Genomic DNA, 27,869 nt, shown 5'->3' on the forward strand with positions numbered 1-27,869 from the left:
ATCTTGCAAAAAACAAAATTAAGCTAATTTTTGGCTTCGTGGGAAAGTTACTTTAGTAATGTAAGCCCAAATTTAAATAACACCGAAACAAGTGAACTATTATTTTTCCGTAAATGCAGTTTAATCAACGTATCAATAATTTTACTTCTGCGTATATATTTAGCTTTTTTACAACACATCCTATAAATAAGTAAATCTCACGCCACCAGTACCGCCATCTACCCTCTCCGGGTCGAACTACGTCACCCACTACCCACTACCCACTGAGGCCGTCTGACCGGGCGCCACAGCACAACAATAAGCACCTGTTCGACCACCAGAGGGCGCCGCCGGGTGGGGAGGAGCGGCGAGAACGGGCCGGCGGCCGGCGCGCGCGGCAGGCGCGGGTCCATGAATGTTGTTCGCCGCATCACGTGGTCCACGAAGAAGCGCTACAAATGTTAGTACGTATAGGAACCGTAAATATTTAACTAAGCTACACGAGATTGGTTAGTCATGTTTTCCCTTACTATCACCAGAGGTACGGAAATTTCATGCTGATTTATAATCTATTCTAACGAACTAAAATCGTATTTTAACGGACCTTTAGCTCGTATTCTTGCTGTCTTGTAAACAGACAAAAGAGTGAATCTTATACCAGCTCTCTCATCGAAGGTTACGAGAGTATGCCATATTACCTTGCTATTACAGCCCCAGTCCCAACCGAGCGGTAAGTCCCCGTCAGTGTCGCTGAACATGCTGACTAGAGCCACAAGATGCCTATTGTGTTGGTAATACTTTAAAGAGCTCGTGTCTCAACAAATCTTGTATATAAGGTGTAAATAACAATAGCCCGTGTTAACTTGCCGCTTGCCGTTACCGTCTAGTTTCTTGCCCAGTTAAGTGGTAAGTCCCTGTCTGTGTCACTGAACTGAACATGTTGACTTAGGCCACAAGATCCATATTGTGTTGGTAGCGCTCTAAAGAGCTCGTGTCTCTACAAATCTTGGATATAAAATGTAAGTAGCTATAGCCCGTATTACCTTGCCGTTACGATCCAATTTCGTGTCCCAGCCGAGCGGTAAGTCCCTGTCAGAGTCGCTGAACATGTTGACTAAAGCCACAAGATCCCTATTGTGTTGGTAGCGCTCGAAAGAGCTCGTGTCTCGACGGATTTTAGATATCATGTGCTTCAGGGTGGAGTTGCAGTTGTAGAGTTCCGATGCCTCCTGAAAATAAAGATATAATGAAAGTTAGTAATGTTTCTATATTACTTTGGAGGCAAATTGAGATTAACACTAGTCAGGCGAAGCCTTAAAGAAGAGAAAGAAGTCAAAGGTAGGGGAGAGTACAAGCGGGGGGTGGGTAGGTCTGTATAATTGACTGTTATTATCAATCAATCCAAGTAATGTATTTTTTAATGAAGCGTGCAGAAAGGCTATCGCGAGGGCTGTCAGCCTGTCACACTTTCATATTCAAGTGATAGAGATGAACTTTCGATTATCGATATTTGTAAGAGAGCCTACGCTCTCTAATGCGTGGTACGTAGGAGAACGAAGGACACCTCATCGAGAACGATTCTCGATATTTCAATGTTAGCAGGAGGCCCTCTGTTGTGCAGTATGGAGTAGAAGTCGGGGTGGGCCAGGAAGTGTGTGGCGGGGTGCGGGGCGGGCGGCGCGGGCGCGTGTACTGGGTACGATACCTGGTTCATATGCAGTATGGAGTAGAAGTCGTGGCGGGCCAGGAAGTGTGCGGCGGGGTGCGGGGCGGCGCGGGCGCGGGCGCGTGTACTGGGTACGATACCTGGTTCATGTGCAGTATGGAGTAGAAGTCGTGGCAGGCCAGGAAGTGTGCGGCGGGGTGCAGGTCGGCGCGGGCGCGTGTACTGGGTACGATACCTGGTTCATGTGCAGTATGGAGTAGAAGTCGGGGCGGGCCAGGAAGTGTGCGGCGGGGTGCGGGGCGGCGCGGGCGCGTGTACTGGGTACGATACCTGGTTCATGTGCAGTATGGAGTAGAAGTCGGGGCGGGCCAGAAAGTGTGCGGCGGGGTGCGGGGCGGCGCGGGCGCGTGTACTGGGTACGATACCTGGTTCATGTGCAGTATGGAGTAGAAGTCGGGGCGGGCCAGGAAGTGTGCGGCGGGGTGCGGGGCAGCGCGGGCGCGTGTACTGGGTACGATACCTGGTTCATGTGCAGTATGGAGTAGAAGTCGGGGCGGGCCAGGAAGTGTGCGGCGGGGTGCGGGGCGGCGCGGGCGCGTGTACTGGGTACGATACCTGGTTCATGTGCAGTATGGAGTAGAAGTCGGGGCGGGCCAGGAAGTGTGCGGCGGGGTGCGGGGCGGCGCGGGCGCGTGTACTGGGTACGATACCTGGTTCATGTGCAGTATGGAGTAGAAGTCGGGGCGGGCCAGGAAGTGTGCGGCGGGGTGCGGGGCGGCGCGGGCGCGTGTACTGGGTACGATACCTGGTTCATGTGCAGTATGGAGTAGAAGTCGGGGCGGGCCAGGAAGTGTGCGGCGGGGTGCGGGGCGGCGCGGGCGCGTGTACTGGGTACGATACCTGGTTCATGTGCAGTATGGAGTAGAAGTCGGGGCGGGCCAGGAAGTGTGCGGCGGGGTGCGGGGCAGCGCGGGCGCGTGTACTGGGTACGATACCTGGTTCATGTGCAGTATGGAGTAGAAGTCGGGGCGGGCCAGGAAGTGTGCGGCGGGGTGCGGGGCGGCGCGGGCGCGTGTACTGGGTACGATACCTGGTTCATGTGCAGTATGGAGTAGAAGTCGGGGCGGGCCAGGAAGTGTGCGGCGGGGTGCGGGGCGGCGCGGGCGCGTGTACTGGGTACGATACCTGGTTCATGTGCAGTATGGAGTAGAAGTCGGGGCGGGCCAGGAAGTGTGCGGCGGGGTGCGGGGCGGCGGCGGGCGCGCGCGAGGGCCCCGGCGCGGGCGCGGGCGCGGGTGGAGGCGACGCTCGCTCCGCCTCTAATTGTGCACGCGTCATTGTACGCCGGATTGATTGGTATCTGAAATAATACAAATTCGGGCTGTAATTAACTGTACATAATAATATGTAGAAGTATTTGTCAATCAACATCGCATCAAACTACATTTTTATAATTGCCAAACTAAAATAGCCTCAAATGATTTAGACAGTTACCTCCTATCTAACTGCCGCCTCTGCACCTCAGGCGCAGGGGATCTCGGAGTGGTCCCATTCGCCCCAGGCCTCTGCCACGTCGTGGTCCGATTGATGTGGTCGATGTAGAACACTCTCCCGTGGCTATCCATGCGAGCCTCCCAGCCTGGAAAAATACACACTATCATTTAAATAAAATGTCCATGTCACATCCATTTAGTGTTAATGCAGCACATTTTTCATCCATAGTCATACTCATACTCATATTTTATTGATAACATAAATTACAGGCCAGGCTTACTTCATGCTTGTCGGTCATCTTAAATGTCATTCACAACCTACCTATAGTATTAATATTGTCTTTCACACAGTCCATTCGTTCAGCCTAAATACGTTTCGTCGTAAGTTTCCCATCTTGACTTCTTGACTATTTATGAGCGTAACTTTCAGCGACATCCTTGTCATGCCAAGATATTTAACGTGCTAATTATTGAAGAATAAAAGATAGTACCCACCTGCTGGTAATGGTTCCTCGCACTCGATAATCCCACCAATCATATTGGCGGGAAAATCTCCAGTCAACGCCATTTGCCTCGACGCCCTTTCAGGGATCGAAGGCAGTCTTATGCCCGCCATATGCCTTAGAGGCGTAGGCGAGGCTACAGCATTCTCAGTATCATCACTGTCTTCTTGTCTAGGTCTTCGAAGGACAACGTCTTCAGGAGGTCCAGCGTGGACGATGGTGAAATGGTTGCTGTTCGCGAACTCCATGTTGGGAGATCTGATCTCTGTTGTACGGAGTTCGTTGGTGAATTCGACCATTTCGAAGTTTTCCGAGTTTTGTATTGGAGGTGGCGTGAGGTCTGACGGCGGCGCAGGGCGCGGGCGACGCGCGTGGTGAGTCGGTGTCGGTGGACATTGTGGTGCTGCCCCCGCGAGCGCTGCTACCCTCGTCAAGACTCTTGGATGCGGCCGCACTGGACTATTCATTCCGCTATTTGTCGGCGAATGCTTCGGTGTCCCTTCGCAACCCAAGTTCTTAAGCAGATGCCGCGGCAAACTCGAATGCTTTGGGGTTGAGCTGTCGCAGGAGTACTTCCTATTCATAATCATCGTCCCTACGCTGGGTAGCGTCTTGTTGCCGTCTTCAACTGGAGACGTCGAATGTGACGAATTACATGAACTAGGAGCATTGGAGCAGCCGTTGTCAGGCTGTTCTTGAGTTGTCGTTGTGGTATGATATGAGTGCGAATTTAAAAACGCAGTCATCATTGTAGGCGTAGCGCGACCCGAGTTCTGCCTCGTCAATGGTTTGTGACCTTTTAAAGTCGTAATTTCTTTTTCTTCTATCTGGTTCCTATTATCATCCTCAAACTCTGAGTGATTGCTAATGTCATTTAAAAACGTATGCTGCGCCTTCTCCTCTGATTTGGCGTGGTTTGGCGTGAGATTCGTACCGTCAACGGTATCAGTCGGGGCCTTATCCTTCCTCGCGAACGTCGTCGTGATGTAGTTATCGGGCCCAATATCTTTAATAAATAATACCTTATTTCTACTTATGCTAGGCGAACCGTCAGGTACATCTTTAGATCTCTTCTCGTCTACTAACCTAGATAATTTCATAGAAGATATTGTAGATTCACATAAGCTGCCGTCGGTTTCGGGCGTCGCCAGCGGGGCGACGTTCTGCCCGCCTCGCCAGAAGCTCGCCGTAGAAGACATGGCGACCTGTTTGCCGGTGTAAAACTCTCCCGGTTTAAAGTCATTGATGCCGCTCTGAAGCGTGGCCGAATTAGAGATATTGTTGTCTGTAAAAAACTGCTCATCCGTGTCGATCAGTTCGAAGTTGAACGAGTCTTCAGGTTTAGTAAGTTTTTTGGGTTTTCGATGTCGTGGCACTTGCGGGGGGTGGGGCGGGGGCGAGAGCGCCCTTGAGCGCTCCAGCGGTTTGTGCGCCGCGCGCGGCGGCAGCGGCGGCCCGGGTGACCGGGGACCTCCCTCAGGAACCTTCCCTCCTTCCACCTCATATACAAACTTCATTATCTTACAAGGATTCTTTGGCGACCATATTTTGTAATACTCCGTACCGGGCGACGTAGGTGATTCGAAGCCGCTGTTCATTTTAGACTTTTTTTTGACACCGAGGTCCACCCCACCGCCCGTGTCCACCGGTGGTGGACATTTCTTTTTCACCCCTGACGACGTCGCGCGAGAGTCACTATTTACAGATTGAGATTCTTTACTTAAACTAGTATCTACAAATTTGCTAGGATCACATTTTTGTTCAAGTTTTGGCTCGTTCCCGTTGCTTTCTAGAGTGCTAATTGAGCATTTGTCGACGAGGCGAGCGACCTCGGCGGGGTCGGGCTCGGAGCCGAGCTCGAAGCTCTCGTTGTGGTACGAGAATGGTGGTTGCCGCTCGCCACCGCGCTTGCGCGAGACGCCTTCCTTCAAGCGATGTGGGAGCTTGCGTAGCTCCGCGCAAAGCCGCGCGGGCAGCGCCGGCGCCTCCGCTTCCATCTCCTCCTCCTCGCCACTGTAGTACCGGAAACATAGCAGCTGCTCACAGTCTGAAACACGACAACCGACACGTTAATATAATCGGTTTTTTTTTCATGGACATCATTAGCGAGTAGCCTTCTATCTAAAAAGCTACAATTACTATACAATGATTGATGAGCTCAAACGGCCGTCTCATGTGTATGTATGAAGCAAGTGCTTACCTTCGTACGGCTGATTGGGCTCATCAAGCAGCCACATTATGCCGCCGCTTGCGCATCCGGTCGCCGGCACGCGCCCGACGACGCCGCCCGACTCTGCAACACACAAATGTCCTCGTATATTACCACTATCGGTTTTTGTTACGTCTAACATTCCAACCTATCATGCCCGCCATAAATTCCAACTTTATTTTCGACATAAACTTAGCGATCGCTCCGAACGCTGTAAAAATGCAATTTAGATGTATTTTTATCGATTCATGTTCTTTTCCATATTCAATAAAGATACGTAATACGTATACATGAAAAACGGCCACATAAAATACGGAGAGGAAGTGATCGGGCTGGGGCTGGCAAACAAAATCAAAAATTACGAGTTCAAATATCTCATTTAAAACCGCTGTCGGGTACCCGCATGAAAAACAAAACACGGGGCAGGTGCAAAACGCAGAAGTAAAAACAAACAACGAACCGCGCAGAACCGAGCACGGTGAGCCCTTGCATTTTTTATCTAACAACAATCGAGCGGCGGGCGACCGAGCGTGGGCCGCGGCGGCGCAGCGCGGGCGCAGCGCATCACAAATTATGTGCGAGCCCTAATCACCGGATGCGGGACTCGCCCGCACATTTTATGCGAAATAATCGAAGCCACCGAATTGCCAGTTAATTGGAGGAACACGGCCATAAATTTAGCGGAAGCAAATTGATTCTGCAACGCATCCCGGATCAGTCCTGCCGAGCATTACCATATTTTGATTGGCTTAATATATGAGACGGGTTAGCTCCCTGCTCGATTAACTGCTCCTGGCGATCATAAATACTAAATAATGTGTATAATCGGAGATGCAATTACCGCATGTTTATTACATTTCATGTTTGATATTCGGCGTAATCGTTACTTATAATTATACTTCGCGCCTCGTCCTCGAGATTAGTAACTGAAGATATATATACACTTGTAGTTACGCCGGTAGGTGTCACCACTCTGCACTTAGTTTGGAGTTATTTTTAAATTTTTATTTTTTAACTAGTGGGTATGCCTAGATTCCACCTCCCGGCCGCCATCGCTCTGTCCGTTCATACGCTTTCTAGTGCTCGACCACTCAAGTCACTTCTTATAAATTTAACTAAGTTTCTTGTTCGTGGAGTCTCGCATAATGCCGAAACGTAAACGTGTTAAGAAATACGAAGATGACATTAATCATCTACTGCATAAAGTTCGAAAATTAAAACGTAAAATACGGAATAGTGAAAGTGCTTCGTCACACAGTGGTTCCGATGAGGAATTTTTACCACAAGAAACAGGTAAGTCTTTTTAATTTTCGCTTGTGCAAATTTTAAGTTGGCCAAGGTTATTATACCTAGGTATACGTGCATTCAGATTTAGCCATTGGGGATAAATCAAAGCATAAATTGTATCGGTTGGCGTTCAGTTCATTGGGAACTGATACCTAACTAAATGATACGTATCTATTGACTGTATAGAACCACAGTACGAGTTCATACTTGTACATACATCAATGCACTCCGATTAGCCGTTGGGGCTCAGTCGACGCATAGTATGACGGTTGGCGTACAATTCATTGGGAATTGTAACCTAACTTTAAGATGGGATAACATGCGTTATCTGGTTCAGTTCAGATGATTAGAATATTACTATTCACTATTCAGTAATAATATATTTGAGTTTATGAGTAAAAAATAGTAATTTATTTAAAGTTAATATATCAGTACGTTTACCTTAAATATAGTCGTGATGATTTTCTTATTTAATTCATTTTGCTTTTTAAATAAAGGAGTAAGTATATAAATATAAAAGCAAACTAAGTATTGCTTTTTGTTCTTAGCATCACCGGTTTTACGACCAGACGATTGGTTTCCGGAATACCCGGATTATGAACTGAACTACGATCCATACAGTCAAAATGACCAATATAATGGCGCTGAGTATCTGGAAGACCCTATTGAGGCCGATAATTGTCCTATCGAGGAACCTCAGAATTCTGTTGAAAATGTGATAAAGCCTACTGAGGCTCAGCAAAGCGCTACACAGACTAACACACAGGCCGTGACAGATACAAGCGGCAATGCCGTACCCGACACGAGCTCCAACGCCATAGCCGGCACCAGCTCCAGCGCCATGCCCGGCGCAAGCGCCACTGCCATACCAGGCACAAGCACGTCCACTGTTGAGCAGGCTGACGATAATAAAGTCGCTGACACAATCGATTTGGACGATGATGTATTGCAAATTCTGGGAGATGACCCCTCGTCGGCCACAATATATGGCAAAGAGGTACGTGCAGAAATAGCTACCCGTTTTACACATGTAGCCATAGAGGGTATAACTAAAGAAATCCGTAAAGACCTCCTTAGTAAATATCTAATCCCTGTTAATTGCGTGAAAATAGGCGCGCCAAAGTTAAACCCTGAGATCAAAGCTGCCATTTCAGAAAATTTTGCTAAACGAGACAAGGGCATCGAGTCCAAGCAAAAGGAAATGGCTTGCGCGATATCATGTCTTAGCGAAATAATTACATCGCAATTAAATTCGAAAGAGAAAAATAACGACCTGTTACAAAAACTTATAGACCTCAGTCGTATTCTGTGCGACTTACAATACGCAGACAGCGTGACCAGACGCAATTTTATACTTTTCTCATTGAAAAAAGATCTCAAAGACCATCTGGCGAATACCAAGATAGACACTTTCCTATTTGGCGAAAACTTGACGGAAACGCTTAAATCAGCGAAAGCCATGATTAATTCCGGCGGAGAGCTAAAAGCTCCTGTTCCTAAGCAGCCCGTAGCGCAATACAGGCGGATGAAATTCAATGTATCGCGGCCTTTAAACCGCCGAGGCCCAGCGCCGCGCAGGCCGCCGCCGGGCCCGCCACCGCCGGCTCCGACTCCGAGGGGTCGCGCGCCTGCTCCCCGCGCGCCGCCGCCCCCGGCTCCCCCGGCGCCGCCCGCGCGCTACTACAGACCGTCGTACACGCACCAGCCCCCGCCGCCGCCGCGCCACTACGGCCACTACTACTAGACACAGTTAAGTATGCCGGCCGTTTATCACTATTTCATAAACAGTGGGCACTCATTACTAGTGACCGCACCATACTTTCATGGATAGCTGGCTATAAAATCAAATTCTCTAGCCCTGTTGTCCAACATTCTTTGCCCTCAGCGCCAGAATATTCTGATGTAGAGAGGTCACATTTTGTAGATGCCATTAACAACCTTTTGCAAGTAGGTCCGATCCGAGTGTAATCCTTGTGAAGGACAATTTGTGTCCGGTATTTTTCTTGTGCCGAAGCCGAACGGAAAAATGCGTTTTATACTCAATCTAAAACAGTTAAATAAATTTATAAAAACTGTTCATTTCAAGCTCGAGGATTTGCGAACAGCCGTTAAGCTTTTATCTCCGGATTGCTTTATGGCTACGCTTGATTTGAAAGATGCGTAATTTTTAATAAAAATTCACGAAAAGCCTATTGTAAAACTACTACCTCCTCTCTACCTGTATCTCGATTGGTTACTTTTCGGTCAAAGGTACGAACAATGTCTAGAAAACGTAAAATTAACAACACAATTATTAATTTCGTTAGGCTTTATTATCAATCAAGAGAAAAGTATACTTACACCTATGACGTCGTGCAAATTCCTAGGAATGATTATCGATTCACGTCGTTTTCGACTTAGTTTACCTTCTGAAAAACGAGTGCGCATAAAATCTGAGTTAGAACTGTTTTTAAAAATTAAGCAATGCAAAATTAGACAGCTAGCAAAACTAACCGGCCTACTAGTCTCAGCGTGCCCGGCTATCGAGTACGGATGGCTCTATACGAAGGAACTGAAACGGTGCAAGTTCCTCAACCTACAAGGCCACGATAATTATAATCGTGCAATGAGTATACCCGAGTCCATCCTACCTGACATACATTGGTGGTTAATGAATATCGATAATTCCCATAGTCGCATTCGCACAGATAATTACCCAATTCAGATATTTTCTGACGCCTCAACTACGGGGTGGGGGGCAGCCTGTGGGGGTGATACGGCAAGCGGCCAATGGTCTAGTACTGAACGAGAAAATCATATAAACTATTTAGAGCTGCTTGCCGAATTTATTGCTTTAAAAATTTACGCATGTAATTTGTACAATTGCCAGATACTCCTACGACTAGATAATACTACCGCGATAGCGTACATTAACAGAATGGGTGGTATACAATACCCTCATCTTACCCAGGTTACGAGAGAGTTCTGGCAATGGTGCGAACAAAGAAAGTTGTTTGTGTTTGCATCTTATATAAGATCCCGCGATAATGTTATGCCTGATTACGAATCAAGGAGATCACATCCGGATATAGAATGGGAATTGGCTGATTGGGCGTTTAATGAGATAGTGTACAAATTTGATTTACCGTTAATTGATTTATTCGCAAGTCGTATAAATAAGAAATGTGCAAAATACATTTCCTGGCACAAAGACCCTGATGCCTATGCGGTAGACTCGTTTACTGTAGCCTGGACAGGCATGTTCTTTTACGCTTTCCCACCTTTTTCGGTTGTGCTGAAAGCTCTTCGAAAGATTATTTCAGATAAAGCTACGGGTATCATGGTCGTACCTTTGTGGCCAACACAACCATGGTACCCTGTCTTTTGAAGTCTCCTTGTTAGCGAAGTCATAACTTTTCAGCCTTGCAGCAATGCTTTAATTTCTCATTCCAGTTCCCAATGAATACACAACTCGATTACCCTGGTTGCAGGGATATTGTGCGGGTCGCGCTATCGAGAAGAAGCCTACCACCATCCTCAATGGACATAATGTTAGCATCTTTATCACCAAACACGATAAAATAATATGATGTTTGCCTTAAAAAGTGGTGGCACTTTTGTAAAAATAATTCAGTCGACGTATATGACGCGTCTATTCCGACAGTTGTCTATTTCTGGACCAATTTGTTTAATGAAGGTAGTCAATATGGTACATTAAACGCCTGTAGATCGGCCTTATCTTTAGTCTTAGGTCCAACTATATCACATGATGACAGGCTTCAGAGATTCTTCAAAGGCGTTTTTCGTCTACGACCTCCGACGCCTAAGTACAATGCAACTTGGGAGACCAATCTTGTATTAAATCATTTGAGCGATTGGTTTCCTAACGATACATTAAACCTCGATAGGCTTTCAAACAAAACGGTTACATTGCTGGCTCTCACTACGGCTCACAGAGTCCAAACTATATCAAAAATTAATATAAAAAACATTGAAATCACTTCCGAATGTATATCTATTAAAATTCCAGATATTTTAAAAACATCGAGACTTGGCTGTAAACAACCTATTATATATCTACCCTTTTTCCGCGAAAACCCTTCCATATGTCCAGCGGAAGCGCTTTCTTGCTACTTGAATAAAACAAAGCCCTTAAGAATATCTGACAGCCTAATAAACCAGTAGGCTCGCAGACGCTCAGCCGATGGATCAAGCGCACACTGAGCGAGTGCGGGGTCGACACGGCGGCGTTCAGCGGGCACAGCACGCGGCACGCCGCCGTGTCGCACGCGCACGCGAGAGGCGTCAGCGTCGACGCCATTCGCAACACCGCAGGGTGGAGCGGACAGTCCAATACTTTTGAAAAGTTTTACTAAAGGCCAATTTTAAGCAACGAAGACTGTCTGTCTCTGGCGCTATCTGTTGTAAATAAATAAATAATGAATAAGATATCAAACTCATCCCGTATCGGTTGATCTGCTAAGCTTTTGAGAATATGATTAATAAATAAGAATCATATTTAAAGATCATTCATCACAGCTCTTATTAATTACCAAAAAATTGTAGTAGGTACCTACCTAATTAGAGGATGATAAATTTGTTTAATTTAAGAAACAAATTTTTACATAGTCCTTGATGTTGTAAGAAAATTGTACCAATTAGTATAATGACTTATTGCGACTTCAGTTTTTACTTATGTAATTTATTTCTATTTCATGCAATAAATTATTGTAATATAATGGTATTTAAGGTGTTTAAGATTGACATCCTGCCATTCCTACCTATAGTGCCCGATCCTAGCTGATAGTAACATATCTACATATCAGTAGATTTTTTGAGTATCATATGTATAAATAAAATTATATTTTATCACGGCCGATTAATATAGTATAAACTGTCTAATAATATATAAGAATATCGTCATTGATTGATGATCCTTCAGAAAATATTACTCTCAAAGTCTACAAGTGTATATATATCTTCAGTTACTAATCTCGAGGACGAGGCGCGAAGTATAATTAATGATTAAACGAACTTACCTGAAGTGAAGTTCTATCATAATTATACGAAGCGCCTCGTCCGAAGAGATTAGTAACATAGCTCCCTCCCACCCATCGCTTCGCTCATCCCCTTACAATGTTATACAAAATACATCAATCAATGTACTACCATAGTATATGTAAAATATTTCTCTCAACTTAATGAACGGACAGAGCGATGGCGGCCGGGAGGTGGAATCTAGGCATACCCACTAGTTAAAAAATAAAAATTTAAAAATAACTCCAAACTAAGTGCAGAGTGGTGACACCTACCGGCGTAACTACAAGTGTATATATATCTTCAGTTACTAATCTCTTCGGACGAGGCGCTTCGTATAATTATGATAGAACTTCACTTCAGGTAAGTTCGTTTAATCATTAAGAAATCTCTAATGATAGTTGTTGTAGAATCGTGATAATTACCCAAACAGATGCAGATAACAAATCCCAAAGTCCAAAATGATTTATCGAAATTGCGGTGTAATCACTAGTTCGTTTCCGTTTTGGAACAGTTAACCAAAGACAAAAGTTCGAGATCGATAGCTCCCATTAATTTTTTGTTCCACAGCATTTGGAAGACGTCATGAGCACGTATGCAGCCCTACTTGTTTAATGACAGTCATTTCCTTTAGGGTGCTTATCGGGTAATCACGATTAACCAGCATGGAGTTAGCTCTAATGATGATTAGTCTAACAGACTAGTGAGATTTACAGCCGCTAAAAAAAGGGGCGGGTCTTTCTAATTGCATGTGTTCGATTTACAAAACATGGAATAAAAGTATGAAACATTATTTTTCCATTTACATCTTCCTATATCTATGATATAGGAACACAAAACTGTAAAGGTACAAGGTCGATGCTACTAAAGTCTAAGAAACACGAAGGACTTGTAAGTAATTCGGGTGCAAGAGGCCTACCAAAGATCAGCTACTGCTTTTATATCTACCTGACAATTCCTCCTAATACAAAAAGCTCCAAGTAATCAATGCAGGTAATAAGTATAGACTCTGCGTCTGCACATTTTTTCGAATTTTGTTCACAGAGCACTTATAATAATGATCACTACGGTATAAGCTTTAAATTAACTAAGAGAGCTGTTGACCTCTTTTTGTTCTTAGATCCGACTCACGCTTGCTTTTTTCACGTTTGATTTCTAATAGGGTAGACTGAGGAGAATTAGATCACAGGGTGAATCGGATCATGATGAAAAAACCGTTGATATTTGAAATATTGCATTAATATGAGTGCACTAAAATAGCGCTGTACATGTCTTCTGTTAGCTTGCGACGCCAGTCATAAACAATATTTTCAATATCAACATTTCAACATTCGCCCCGTGATCCTATTCGCCTCGGTCTACTAAAGGTTTTCCTGTCATCTTTAGGTAAAGAACTATTGTGTGTATTTGTTTCAAAATGTTAGACCTAGTAGTTTCGGAGATAAAAGGGGAGAATGGTAATTTTTTGCCTATAATCTTGAATAACGCTAAACTATTTATCCTAAAATTATTAAACAAATATATTTGATGTTCTTCATCTCGATATAGTTTGCAAAACTTTTTTTTTTAATGTTTCTGGCCAGTTTCAAATTAATTTGTTGCCGTTACATGTCCGTCTGGGTCACAGACTTACACATGTGTACGAAATTTCAACTTAATTGGTCCAGTAGTTTCGGAGCAAATAGGCTGTGACAGACGGACAGACGGACGGCCAGACAGACGCACGAGTGATCCTATAAGGGTTCCGTTTTTTCCCTTTGAGGTACGGAACCCTAAAAATTGACTAGAATCGGTTAATAAAATAATTATGACCTACAACCGAGAACATCCGGATATACGAAAGAATTTTTGCCCAACTGAAACGGAGACCTTCGCTTCGCTCGGTCAATGAAGTAATTTGAAACTAATTTAAAAAACCGGATTTCCGTAGAAGCGTCCCGAAACAAAGACGTAAACTCACTTAAAACTCACAGATAAGTTACCCACATCTGCAAGTTGTTGATTAGTGAACCAAATTCATGACGAGGCACTGACGACAGCGGTGACACAGAGCTATTTCCGTCGGTGACGCAACGTCCGAGTTCCGCAGGATACGGGAGATACGTCGAGATGAGACGAGGAAGCGGGATTTGCGATATGGTCTAGGAAGGGGGTGTTCGCGGTTTTGTTTCATGGTAGGTGTAATGTTTGTGTGACAAACGAACGCAGCGCAGCTTCAGCATTCGGACTGTGCCCTACTCAAACATGCACTGTTTCTTTTCTCCTTAAGAGGGACGTAAAACCAGGAAATTAGAAGGGAACAATGGACATGGCACGCCGCGTGAAACTTGCGACGGAAGATATGACCATCGTATGGGTTTTAACGTGTTACCTCAATAATTCTGAAAATATACGTGTGTTCAAAGTTTTGCTCGCCACGACCCTCGGTTATAATATACAGCTAGGCTGTAGCATAATATATTCAGTATCAGATTTGGAATTACGTTTGAAGATTAAATACATTTTCTAATAATTTACTAAATAAAACTACGCAACAATTCGTAAGAACGTGAAAACGCAGAAAGGTTTATTTACCTACGTCGATAGTTGAGGAAATGTCCAGCAGACAGGAGGTCCCCGATCTTTACATTATGGTTCTCGTAACGCTTCGTTTCACGGAAAACCCTGTTTGCCCACTCTATTCCTAGAAGTCCTAGAAAAATTTAGCTCGTATAGACCACTTCCGCTCGTTCTGCAGACAAATGGTGATCCACTTAATATCGAATAAAATATAGTGTCTAAAATATAGAGGAAACATCTGTTTACAGCTTCCTCGCAACAGGAATAAGAAGATAAAATATTTTTGCGACTACAACAGCTAGCGATGATGTAAGCTCAAATTTAGTAACAAATGTTACTCACCGAAAATTTACTGAGAAAATCATTCAGTGTAAAGTTGTTTCATATGGTGTTAATCAGACCCCTCTGAGAAACTTTACGCTTCAGTTAGCAGGTTCTAATATTCTACTAAAAGAGTGTATTCCCTAATAAATTGAGAAGAGACATGCATCTATATAGTGCGGTAAAGCAGTATCATACTGCGCCAGTATGTGTCAGCGTCAGCGCTCCGTTCCTCAGTTGTTTGACGGAAGCCAATAGTTAAACTAAACTACGGTCATTCCTCGACCCCTATTCGACGCATCTGTCCTCCTACGATCTGTTTTAACCACGTTTTTGTACGGACTGATGTCTTTTTAAGTGGAACCCTTGATTTCACACGCGAGGTGATCTTTATCTTGTTACTGACACCCCGTAAGTATACGTATGGGATGCTGATGTTACCGAGAATCATTTTACAGATGCGAGGTTGAAAGTAGATAGTATAAGTTACAATTAAACTGAAAACTTGCACCTGTTAGTATCTTATACTGACACAAGATATAATTTTGTGTCAGTATAAGAGTAAGTATACCATCTTATTTGTCACTTCCTATTTTGTCAAATTTCTATGAAAATATAACGTGACACTCCCTTACTTTGTTCTATTCAAGTCGGTGCATAACTATGCACGGCGATTTAGACGGTACCATCTTATTTGTCTAGTATAATCATTTCGTTGATAAGTGTTTAGTGTTATATTAGTGTTTCATCATACTAATCAACACATCGTCAACCGTCTGCTGCCATCTGTTAATCTCTGTTGCCTGCGATCAACAAGATAATCGTAAAAAAATTACCATTCTAAAGGTAATTCCATCCGTAAATGAGTCCGTCTGCTCCGAACGCTTAGCAGAGCTGTATCCGCCTTAAAATAGCCAAAATTACACTGTAAGTCAGGAAACGGGTGTTTAAGGGGCGCTGACGACGGACCCCCATTTAGCGGGATGACAACTTGACAGTTTCACGATTGCGGTCGGTATATGTTGACGGCTGTAAAGCTTTGTTTCTAAGTTCACACGGCGAGCTTTCAACGAATTAACAGCCCTCCGAGCTGTCGATGGAGAACAGACAGACTATTCCGAAGCTTATTTAACTCGCGAGCAATAAATACGTACGTTCATTCAGCCCTGCGGTATCGTAAACCGGTCGAATGCAGATGCATTTTAAATTCCTTTCTTTTCATTCAAGGATCCATTAACGACTGGTTAATTTTACGAGTGGAGACCACTTAAAATTCTACCATTCGGGCTACAAATCGCAGCGGAAATTGGAAGTTAAGTACAATACGGTGACGAAGTCGTCCATTAGCACCTCCCCGAGATAACGCCGCGACACTTATCGCTTCCAAAGTCAATACTAATGATGGATGTGTTTTACGAGGTAATAAGGTAACAGCTCAGCCTGGCTTTGTAACGTGGATTTACAGAGGGCGCTCACCTGCCGAACATCTCGATATTTAATTCCTATAGTACCTATGTCATGTCAAATAAACGAAGTGTATTTCACATTATCTTATTATTTCCTGGTAATTCGCTAGTTAGCTACTCTGACTAACCTATCAATGTATAATGACTATGAATGAGTTTTCTTGACCTTCAATCTTCTTGATTTTTTCTACATAGTACGTAGATATGTAAATCCGGCGTGACTCATTATAGCTATTAGACAACTTTTTTTTCATTGCTTACCAGGCCGTTGCCTCAGGTGCGATCTCGAGATCTGTAATAACAATTGGTAGCCGGAGATGACACTTACTCCCTCAGCTGAGCTAACACTCGGTAAACGATATGAAGAAAGCTGCTTAGGCTGCTAATCGTAATTCAAGAACGCACGCGCATGCCGCGACGGCCATGAAATGAAATGAAATCAAATATATTTGTGACGTTTTCAACCAAAAGGTACGACATAAATACAAACACAAAAAGCCGCTAGCTTCAGTCACCTTTCCCCGATAGAATTTGTGCATTAGAAAATACGTACGTTCTCATTAAGGGGCTACCCGAGGTTTTCATCGATTTTTGGCAAGTTTTGAATCTTATCTCCTACTTTTGCTCTACATATAGAATAATAAGACAAACGGCTGTCGGTTCTTCAATCTTTTATCTCCATTTTTGTCTACCGGATTTTGAAAGAAATGAATACTTATTTATTTATGATTTTTTTAAACACTGTCTAAAAAAAACGCTTTTTTCGTATCTCGATTGCTGTGAAAGATCTTACATATACGAAATCTACATATTTGGGTTCGTCTTTGACGTCTCTAAAAGTTTGTCTAAGGTTTTAATTTTAAACTGATTAACACAAAAGTTGTGGCCAGATAGAGTTGTGCCGTTCCCGGTAACATTACCCATTTAGCATGGGGAATGTTACCGAGCGAGAAATTTCCCCATACAAAATGGGGAATGTTACCGGGAACGGCACAACTCTAGGCCAGAAAACCAGTTTTATGACCTAAAATGATTCAACTTTGATGACAAATATCTCGAAAACAATGAACTTCGAAGTAAATATGGGATACTATACTGCTTAAAACTGTTGCTGTTAATATGATAAGCTACAAAAAACATAAGAAAACTAAGGGGTTCAGATCGAAGGTCATTGCATGGGGCATGGGATCCCCTTAACATGGCGGTTTGCTTACGTCGTATCGTCGTATGCAACGTAAGCAATGCAAATTAGTAGTGGTATGAGTATAAAAAACTTATTGCCAGAATTAACTTGGTCGCATTAATTTTAGACTTAGCTCATACATAGATACATACCTGCGTAATTCATTTTCCTTAAACCTCAGAAAAGATATCAGATTTTCAATAGTAAACAAGATTTTCAATAGTAAACACGGGTTATCCTATATTGGTAGGTAAGTACCTGTTATTTATAACGGCTTCGGTAACGGACAGTCATGAAAATAATTAACCATGTTCATACCATAAACATTAGGATATAGAATTACAAAACATTAGGGAGCTGCTTTATATACATCTGCATAAGGAGCGCTATGACAGGTTTATTAGATATGGTTCTCACCACATTAGAACTCAAAACTGGCTGCACTTGCTGATAGTGCTGATCTGCTGATAGCCGATCCTTAATATAGTACAGGGCAGCCCACCCTATAAGGCCAAAGATGGCGAAGCCTGTTACGCCATATATGGCGAACAGTAGAGTCGACACCTAAATCGAACACCTCGATTGGATGGCTTTATTTTATCACTGGAAATATAAAGCTGCTAAGCTTGTAGGCGTTATGTCGCTCCGTCAGCCATTATCAAAGAGGCTCGGTACTCAATTACGTCGGTAGTAATGGCGAATTTAACTGTCAATTAGCGATGACTGATCAGAGCCACTGATAACAGTATCCATAAAAAATCGCGGACACATTTACGAAACAATAACGCTCCAATGCTTTCTGTAGCCGAATAAAGCACTGATACTTTCGAAATGATTGGCTTAAATATTCCATCTACTTATATCGACAAGGCGACAGGGCGGAGACGCCTTTAATAGATATTTCCGAATGAAAATCGTATTAGGTTAGGGTCGTCGAACTTTCTGCTTACAATCATTCTGTGTTGGTTGCGGTTTCGTTATCGTTTTGCAACTCGCTGACACGTATGTAGCTACGGTCCATTCATAACTTGAGTTGGAGGGGGCTGGTTCATTGATATTGCGCGCGCGCGGCGAATCCGACCTCGTTACAAATGCCGCGGCCACGAAATGCAATCGTAGATATTCCGTACTACATTGTACATTGCGCGATGCAAGAGGGATTTGTCTCTACACGACAGGTGGACAAAAAGTGCAGACACATGTGCCTTATATTATATCCCATCAAGTCGTTATAAACACTAATATCAAGTGCGTGGCAACTGACTGTTGTAATCATAATTATAATAAAAGCCAATCTCCCTTTAAAAATAGTCCGAAAAGTGACCAGATGTCTCATTATTTTCCACCCCTGATGACCTCGCCTATCAAAAATATTCGCGCTAGCCCTCTTTTTTTAATACCTAATAGGAATAGTGTGCAGATTATTTCTATCACTACCTTCATTTCAACAGAAAAAAACGTTGTAAAACAAAAATGATGTCACATAAAAACAATTCAGCTATTGTAACCGGTCTTGCCAACATCATCTACTCTCTCTATTCATAGACAATTCGATATGACACTACGCGATAGATAAAGGGATCCATTTCACGCCTCCAAAACTCCAAACCGGTTCGCCGGAATGCGCCCAAATGAGACATAAGCAGGTGACAACTAAACCATATGATTAGGCGGCAGGTTAGGTAATAAAATAAACAAGTGAATTAGGCAAGTTAATATTTGCGATCACCCACATCGGCCAACCTGTGGCCAGGATAGTCTATAGACGTCAACTCCCACGACTAGGTACTTACCATTACCAAGTTGCTATGAACATAATGTACCGTCAAACATTAACAAAACAAAAATAGAAATAAAAATGTTTTTTTTTTTCAGAAATCAAAAAATCTAAATTTCTTTTATTCGGTAACTTAAAAAAACACAGTTTACAATATCTGCGCTGGTGCCTCTTTTTAAGTGAGAAAACACTTGTGCTAAGAGAGCACCGATTAAACTACAATTTTTATTTTTATTTCTTTTAACATCTTTTAACATTAATAAAACAACTAAACATAATTTCAATGTAAAAGTAGTATATATAGGGTACTTAATATAGAAAAGATGTGCGTGTTTGTGTGTGTGTGTGTGTGTGTGTGTGTGTTTGTTTTTTACTATAGAAGTTGCGTTCACAACAAAACTAATAAATCACATGTTTAAATAGTGTGAAAACAGATACTTAAGGCGGTTCCCTGAGCCAGAAGGCGAAAAATCTCCTTATATGATCATGTTTTTCTAAGAGGCGTTGATATTCGTAGACGTCGAAAAAATATATGTAGTTCTTGACTATTTAACAACATAGCTTCCGATACACGAATTATGACACTTCGCTCGATACAATTAATTCCCAAAGTAACCTCTAACTCGGACTTTTAATCCTACTTTACTCGGTTATTTATTATGTGATACTATAAACAAAAAAAAAGAAGAAAAAACAATCTTAACTTAAATAGTAATTTCATAGCTTTCGAATTTCGATATTGTAAGGTAACGTTTTTAAAATAAATAAAAATGGACAAAATTCGATCAAAATTGACACTTGGCGCGTATGATCTTTCCCGTTCTTTCTTGCGAAATGTGACAGTGACAGCGGCAAACCGATGGAACGGCCTTAAATAAAAATCGAAAAAATACTTTTTTTTATTCATACAAAAAATTCTAAGTGGTTGAGTAACCCCTTGTAGTTGTGATAAAGTTACAAAACTTGGTGTATTTTATCAGCATAATAAGTGTAACAAAATAAGGGCGTGCCCCGTAGGAAAAAAAAGGTTTTTTGAACCACTCTACAGTGAAACAACATGAAATCCCGCAGAATAGAGAAGCTTTGTTACCTTTTTAAGAAAGTGTCAGCTTGTTGACAAAAGCATGTAGGTATAAGCGGTATTTCAGAAACTACTGTTTGTCGCAGTCGCATCGCCTAGTTGTCTTTAGCAAGAACGCGTAGTGTATTTGCTTGAGTAATGTGCAGGCTTTATGAAATATGCATTTATGCATATTGGCGCAGAGAACGTGGTGCTACTAATGGAAAACAGATGTCAGGTACGGAGGCTCAAGGGTGGCAAGTGTGTGCGAGAAAGCAAGGAAATGCACACACAATGCATTATATAGTTACAGTAAAAAAGCGCATGCTGAGAAAACAGAAGACAATGACTCTCAGAGAAACGGTCGCGTGCTATTGCATTTGCCAATCATTCATGATAGCAGTTTATTTATAATCTTAACGTACAGTCCTCACTAAATAGATATACTTATTTACTTCAGATACAAACGTATTATTTTTGAAACCTATGTCTACCCACCTTCTACCCACGACAATTTGTAAACTAAAATCGTAACTGATGCTCCTCGAGGCAATAATTTAAACAGTGATACGGAATAATACCCTGTTTATGTCGTTGTAAATTGTCCATGCAAAAACATGACGAAAATGTCGCTAATATTTCGCACTTCGGCGCGTCCGGCGCGTGGGTGAGGTTATAGGTACGTGACGTTCCAAGTCTCTTTGCCTGACATCTAGACGTTAGAAACATGTATAACGTGGTACAAATACTAACGGCAAGAGGCAAGCTACTTGTAAGTATTACGGTTTTGTAAAGGCTAAGAGACTAGAGTTAGACCAAGAAAAGTCTGCAGAGATTTTGACAGCACACGCAGTGCCAGTGTTATTTATTTATACGTCATAATTTCATAGAAGTTTGACATTTAAAGTAACACATGCACTGCGTGTGCTATCAAAATCGCTGCAGACATATCTTGGTTTAACTCTATAGAGTAAATTGCTGGTTCAGGGGTTCGTTTATAGACAATTAAAAATACGGTAGGTAAATAAACATAATTATGTTGTAAGGTTGTAATATCCACGTAGGTAGTATGATATAGTAGGACTACCCCATTACCCATACCGGAGCTACTTATAATTTTACAAGTGAGAAATTCCACGAGCTCATTACACATTCAGGAGGCGTATTGCTTTCAATGCGTTAATATTGGCACGCACATGGAATCGGGGACCGGCTCCGCGATGCTAAAGAATTGGTAACTACTTCACATCAGACAAGAACCGGGACGAACGACCTCCATGTCTGCAAAACGAATACAAATGCCCAATTGGCCGGTGACTGCGATTACATCCATATAAAATATTGTTTCAAGCTTCGTGACGTCGTGACCCTATCCGAACTCTGATCGTTGAAAGTATCTCTCCGCAAGAAACTATCGCAGCAAATAATAAAACCAAAACGGACGGCGCGTGTGATTTGATTAACTTATGAATCGTTTTAATTTGCCCGCGGCCACTTCAACCGATCCGAACGAATTATGAACCGGCATTTCAATGGATCACAATTCCCGCACGTACTTCCTGTATGAGTATGTAAACGGTATGTACGAAAATCGAATCATACCTATCGATTTCCATACTCGCCGTTTGAGACCGCGTGGCTTTTGACCATGATCAGAGAAATGTCAAAAGTCATCGCTAAGGATTTCCGCCTCGCAGGTAGGTATTTTCTTTGTTAGGTATTTCTCATTATCTTGTCACGAACGCGCTTAGATTACTCAAATAATTTCGGAACAGCACTTTATATCGTGAGAATCTTTACATATCCACTGACAATGGTTGCGCAAAAACTGTAGTCGGCTAGAACAAATGTACGATTGTGGTGCAGCCGCTCATTAACCACTTTTTATGTAACAGTGAGAAACGTATAACAAAGCCTATTGTGAAGTTGAAATCGTCATTTTTGGAAAAGACATGCACGCTAATGGGTGAATCAACTTTTAGAACACTGATTTCATGTCCTCACTAGCAAAGTGTGTCCCTGATTTTTGTATGGGATGGGAGCAAATTTTTTTCTGCTGCGTTACCGTAAAAAATATAACTTTTATCTGATCAAGTTGGTAATTTTAATATGCTAATTAAATACTTATGGATCTAATAATACCCGTGTAAACAAAAAAGTAAAAAAATCAACATGGCTTTTGAAAAATCGTTTTTTTTTTGTTAGAGAGTCTAGGGACACGAAATCAGTGTTCTAAATGTGTTGGTTCCCCCTAATAATAAGCTTCTTTATTATCTGTCTGAATGGACTGATTTGTAGGTATAATTTCACCATACAATTAACGCTTAATCTTGTACTAGGTAATAAATAATTAGTCTCAAAACCCACGTATAAAGCTTTATTAGTAAGTATATTAAATATCTGTATTTTATTACTAAACATGTCCTAAGTACCCCAGGGTACAACGAGTATCATAGGACTCATCGTTCACATCGGCACTCAATATTTTCAGGTTAACAAGATATCTACCGGGAACCCTGGACCCGTGTATTTATAGAGTTGTAGCGAGCAGGTTGCCTTTTACGTCCTCAACGATCCGACATTCTTGGATAAATCGTTAGATAATGTCGATCGGGATACTTTAGCATTTAATATATTACCGTTACTAATATAATCAAGTTCTGGCGATTAAAAATCGTGTCCTAGAACAGAAGTGCCACCTTGATCCCTCCTATCAGGGAAGAAAAGTGACACTTTGATCCCTCCTAGCGGGGAAGAAAAAGCCCTTTTTCGAATAGGTGATATGAAAATTAAATTGTGATTTCTGATTACGCAATAGCTCTTACAGCTCTCTAGGGGCATTTATACTGGTCGTTCAGAAGCAAATGATCAATAAACGATGGAAATAACAGGCCAGCAATAAGTGGAGCGTTGCATTCCCACCGAGTTAGTACCGCTGCTCCTGCCGTTGTCTACGGAGGGACCGGATCTTTTGCTTCGCGAACCTTCTACTGGGCAACTACACACCTGCCACGTCTGACATTGCTACGTCTGTCAATGTCACCTTTGATTAAGACTACAATGAGTTAACAAAACTAAAAGTCTACGTAGATTATCATCATTATCATTTTCACACATCAACCATTCCATTTGACTTTATCTCAACAAGGACACAGGAAGGAGGACGTTTGTTTCTGTCTAGATAATTTGTACATGTCCTTAAGCGCGATAGGACCGCCTACGCGCCGAGCCAGTAAAACAAAGTAAACATATTCCTGCACAACTAATTAGAGAGAGTGCAAATGCAGTTCGTTTTGCGTTTCCAGTCTATATCCTGTTCCCACGCATCGGTGCGGAAGTTCGTATATCGTTCTGACAGAGCCAGAGCCCTTGCAGTACATTCCCACGTAAGAACCTGCGCGTCCACTCCAGATCAGGTTTGCAATTACGTGCCCGTCAAAAATCCACAGAGTAATGAAGCTTTTAATATTCTATTCAGACATATTAAAGACCTAAACGGTTATGTTTGCAATGCAGTCGCAGCGTGGGATGTTACGATCCGCTGAATGGCAAGAGTATAAGTTTTCATAGATAAAATAAATTAACCTATTCACTCAATAGACAGGCCTATAAAAAAAAGCCCGTAGCTTACATTCCGTACCCGTTTACAGCCATATTGATTAATTAACGAGATAGGGCATTCATTCGCTGCGGGTACGGCGTATATGCCTCTCCGATCGCTGGGTACTTCATTATCTTATAAAATGTTCTGGTGGTATACTTAATGCCGGTCGCGAGTAATGGCCATGCAATATTGCATTGCATAATATAATTGAATACAGGCCGATGAACGGTAGATATGGCTGCGCTAAACATCATGCGGGGAAAAATAACGACTTTCAGACCGATAAACCTTGCGGATTCTCCGCCTTTATGAGACTTCGTGCGGACATTATAAAAGACACGTTTAACCACAGCGTGTAAGAAAGGAATTAATTACAGGAATTCCTTAGAATTTTAATATTTTTTTCAGTACGTGTCAGCGGTTGGTCAAGCGATGATTCAGAAAGGAAACTGGGCGTAGTCGACGTAACCGAATTTGTGAGCCTACACTTTAGGCGAACGGAAAAACGGCCGTTTACCGTTGCGACCGTTCAAATTATTGGAACAAACGAACGGCTATCGAATGCGTGGACTATAGTTGCAAGGACGCGGATACAATACGGTGAGTATGATTTACATAGCGTTGTGACTGGTGACCGGATGTGGCACGGGCTACGTTTGTCCTGCTGCATGTATGGCGAGCCCGTATTGTATGGAACTTATGGAAGTGTCAAGGCTGACCTTGTTGCTCGAGGGACCACCCAGTGCCGGTCGGACAGAGTACTACGCTCAACCTAGTCATGCAAACTACTTTTACAAGTCTGATAATCAATCCATGCAAGCTTGATCCTACTTCGCACGGATAATATGGTTGCGCTCATCGCCGTGGGAAAAAACATCCATAGGGTTAGTATGTAAAAGCGAAACAGAACTGCTCTCTAATCCACATTCACTAAGTGACCATATAACCGGGTATACCGCGATCAGAATAGGCTGCCTGGATTTCAGACCAGAACCAATCTTACGGAACTGTGTCTAAGTTAAGTAGATTTTAACTGGACCTTTAACTGCCATCACATAAATTTTAATAAGGCATCAAGTATCTGAATTATTAATAATTATGTACCCTACACAATGAGTCGTTAATTCTGTTTCATCATAATTTATATTTGACTTTGGGACACGTTCATAGCTAAATCTTTAGAAAAACCGAGAGTTCCGTGTTTTCGTTCCGTATTTTGTATTAGATACGAAATTATTGAATTGTATTTTGCGGTTCTTGTCTATTTCTTGAAAAAAATTGAAAAAGGCACATTGAAATCCCACATTTTTTATTATAATTTTTTGATACACTGGCGTAGGTTATGTAATAAGGCTCAATTGTCATTCTTTGGCAAGAGAACCCTCTACATTATTCAAAAAGTGGGCAATGCCAAGTAATTCCTAAACAAACATTTCAATAGGTTTGCAAATTGCAATAACTCTATCTAGCGCAGACATCTAGGCATCGATTCGGCGCAGCGTCACATCCGCCTGACCGCGCGGGCGCACCAATAAGGGCATTGTATGCAAAGCGTTCGCAAACCGAATATTGCCGTAACGGTGATGCAGAGTACCGCTATCTACAACCCTGTCGACGTATGGAGACCACTTAAAAACACAGTCAGAATACCAGAAGCACAGGTACCGACGTATACAAAGACAACACGTAGAAGTTTCTAAAAGATAGGTACTTACTCCACCGTCATTTCTCGCCATTAACTTGGTAGAGAAATGGAAACCATTGGTCTGATGAGAGGTTAAGTGAGCTCAAAGACTATAGGTACTACTAGAGTACTAAAAAACATAAAAACAATATTAATTTTTAAGCTCTAGATAAACTTACTACCTCTCATCTACTCAAAGGTTAACTGGAAGAGATCCCTCAAAGGGATAAGTTCGCCTTTGTACATCTTATTATTTGTACCATGTAATTTTTAATATGTATATTTGTACAATAAAGAGTTTACTACTACTACTACTACTACTACTACTACTACTACTTACGTATTTACCAAATGCTCTGTATGGAAGTATTTCTAAAAAGGCAATGATATGGAACGAATTTATCTTTTGTTTAGCTTACCAGCACTTCATATAATTTATAATATAGATTAGTTTACGAACGCTGATTTATAACCCAGCAGACGGTGGCCTACGTAAACATATCAATTTACACAAACAGGCTCAAAAACTGCGTAGGCGATTGTTAGCGTACTTACACTGTACCCGACGCATCCGAATCCGAACCCATTTAACGCATTACTACTTCCGGATAAACATAAATATGTAATAAGATTAAATCACTAACGTAGTAAAGTGACAAAAAGCAGCTACATTATTCAGAAAACGGGTGGCATCAACTGTCGTCTCGTTTCTAGTGTAACTTGAACTCGAAACCCCCACAAATTGTGCGTCGTCGTAGATGGCACGTACAGTGGTTTATCTGAAACGATCCCTCAGAATTGGGAAAACTATCATAACAGCTCCGTGGGGCATTTCAATCGTTTACCTAGTTCGGGTAATAAGGCGAACGTTCAAGCGAAACTACTATTCGACACGAATTCACGACAGTCTTGGGTTTCGACACGAATTTAAGCCAGTTGTCTCGAATCTCGGTCCTATGCAGTTTCTCTGCCAGTCATACCAGTGGTACCTGGAACGAACAACTGTGCTTGTTTTTATATAGGCCATTTTACCTTCGCCATTCTTTTAACTCGGTAGCCTGAGGAGGCAAATAGTTTTCGTCTCGCCAATATTATTAGACAGGGCCACTCCTAAACTTCCGTTGGCTCACCTCACCTGAACCACGATCTCTATAAGGAAACAGCTCACTTTCGTGACTTTCGTCTTTGAATTTCATCCGTGTATGAGCATCAGCACTATGAACGCTCTAGGAAGCTTCGTAATCTAATGGCGCTCTGTAATTACACATCGATATTACGGAAATTACGGTCACAGTTAAACTAGTTCACCTGTGAGGTGAGGACTGTCACCTGTGTTCACGCACCCAAAGGGAATGTAAGGCCTGAAATCACACAGCGGAGCGACAAATGGTGTTTATACAGCGGGCACAATGGGTCGGCCCTTTGACTCGCCGCTCATCCGGACTGCCAAAGAACCGGAAGGAATTTTATGGGTATTATTCTCGATCACTACGGATTACGCTGTCAGATTATGTCAACAATCACATTTTTAAGCAAACACTCTCTACAGTTTGGGAATGATAGGTCTACTTAATACACAAGGGATGCGCATGAGACAAAACTTAGCAATTACTTCTCTAAATAGTTTTTGATTAGCAATATAGAGCTCGTTAAATATTTAACTAAAGACAATATTCTATTCGAACGGAGCAGCCATCGTGTGAAACAAATCCTGACCGGCACCGGACGTCCGTCTTCGTTATATTCCCGTTGTACATCAAAAGGAGTTCGCTTATCAAACAATTTCCAACCTTAAAACTTTAGAAAAAGAGATTGAATTTAAATAAGACGGTTGGGAACTGCCCTAATACATCTTGTCACTTGAAGAGATGATTGAATTGCAGTGGACAGTAGCGAGGCGGATACGGAAATAAGTCATAGTGTTACAAATTGTGCTGTTGTGCGCGTTAAACTGGAGCGATTCAGAAACTTTAAATTTGATGCTAATATTGTCAGTGGGCGTGAATACCAACCTAATCTCTTTTGTCCAATGATTGTGTTTAGAGACTTAGAGATAACATAA

General features: G+C 42.4%; 1 protein-coding gene across 9 annotated transcripts in view; it reads right to left on the bottom strand.

Annotated features, from left to right (window-relative positions):
- Positions 1-27,869, bottom strand: part of LOC134741972 (E3 ubiquitin-protein ligase HECW2) — a 143,880-nt gene that overhangs the window by 85,910 nt on the left and 30,101 nt on the right. For 5 of the 9 annotated variants that reach the window (XM_063674869.1, XM_063674870.1, XM_063674868.1 and 2 more), the window contains 6 exons: positions 5,842-5,934; positions 3,634-5,688; positions 3,140-3,284; positions 2,831-3,005; positions 1,023-1,208; positions 306-431 (listed from right to left, as the gene is read on the bottom strand). In XM_063674869.1, coding sequence (XP_063530939.1) covers positions 306-431; positions 1,023-1,208; positions 2,831-3,005; positions 3,140-3,284; positions 3,634-5,688; positions 5,842-5,934 — 2,780 coding nt within the window. Of the gene's footprint in view, positions 1-305; positions 432-1,022; positions 1,209-1,684; positions 1,749-1,785; positions 1,841-1,880; positions 1,945-2,830; positions 3,006-3,139; positions 3,285-3,633; positions 5,689-5,841; positions 5,935-27,869 lie in introns of those variants that run through there. The other 4 variants (XM_063674873.1, XM_063674876.1, XM_063674875.1 and 1 more) reach the window with 4 other exon arrangements.

Source organism: Cydia strobilella, chromosome 6 (assembly GCF_947568885.1).
Source record: "Cydia strobilella chromosome 6, ilCydStro3.1, whole genome shotgun sequence".
Classification (NCBI taxonomy): Eukaryota; Metazoa; Arthropoda; class Insecta; order Lepidoptera; family Tortricidae; genus Cydia; species Cydia strobilella.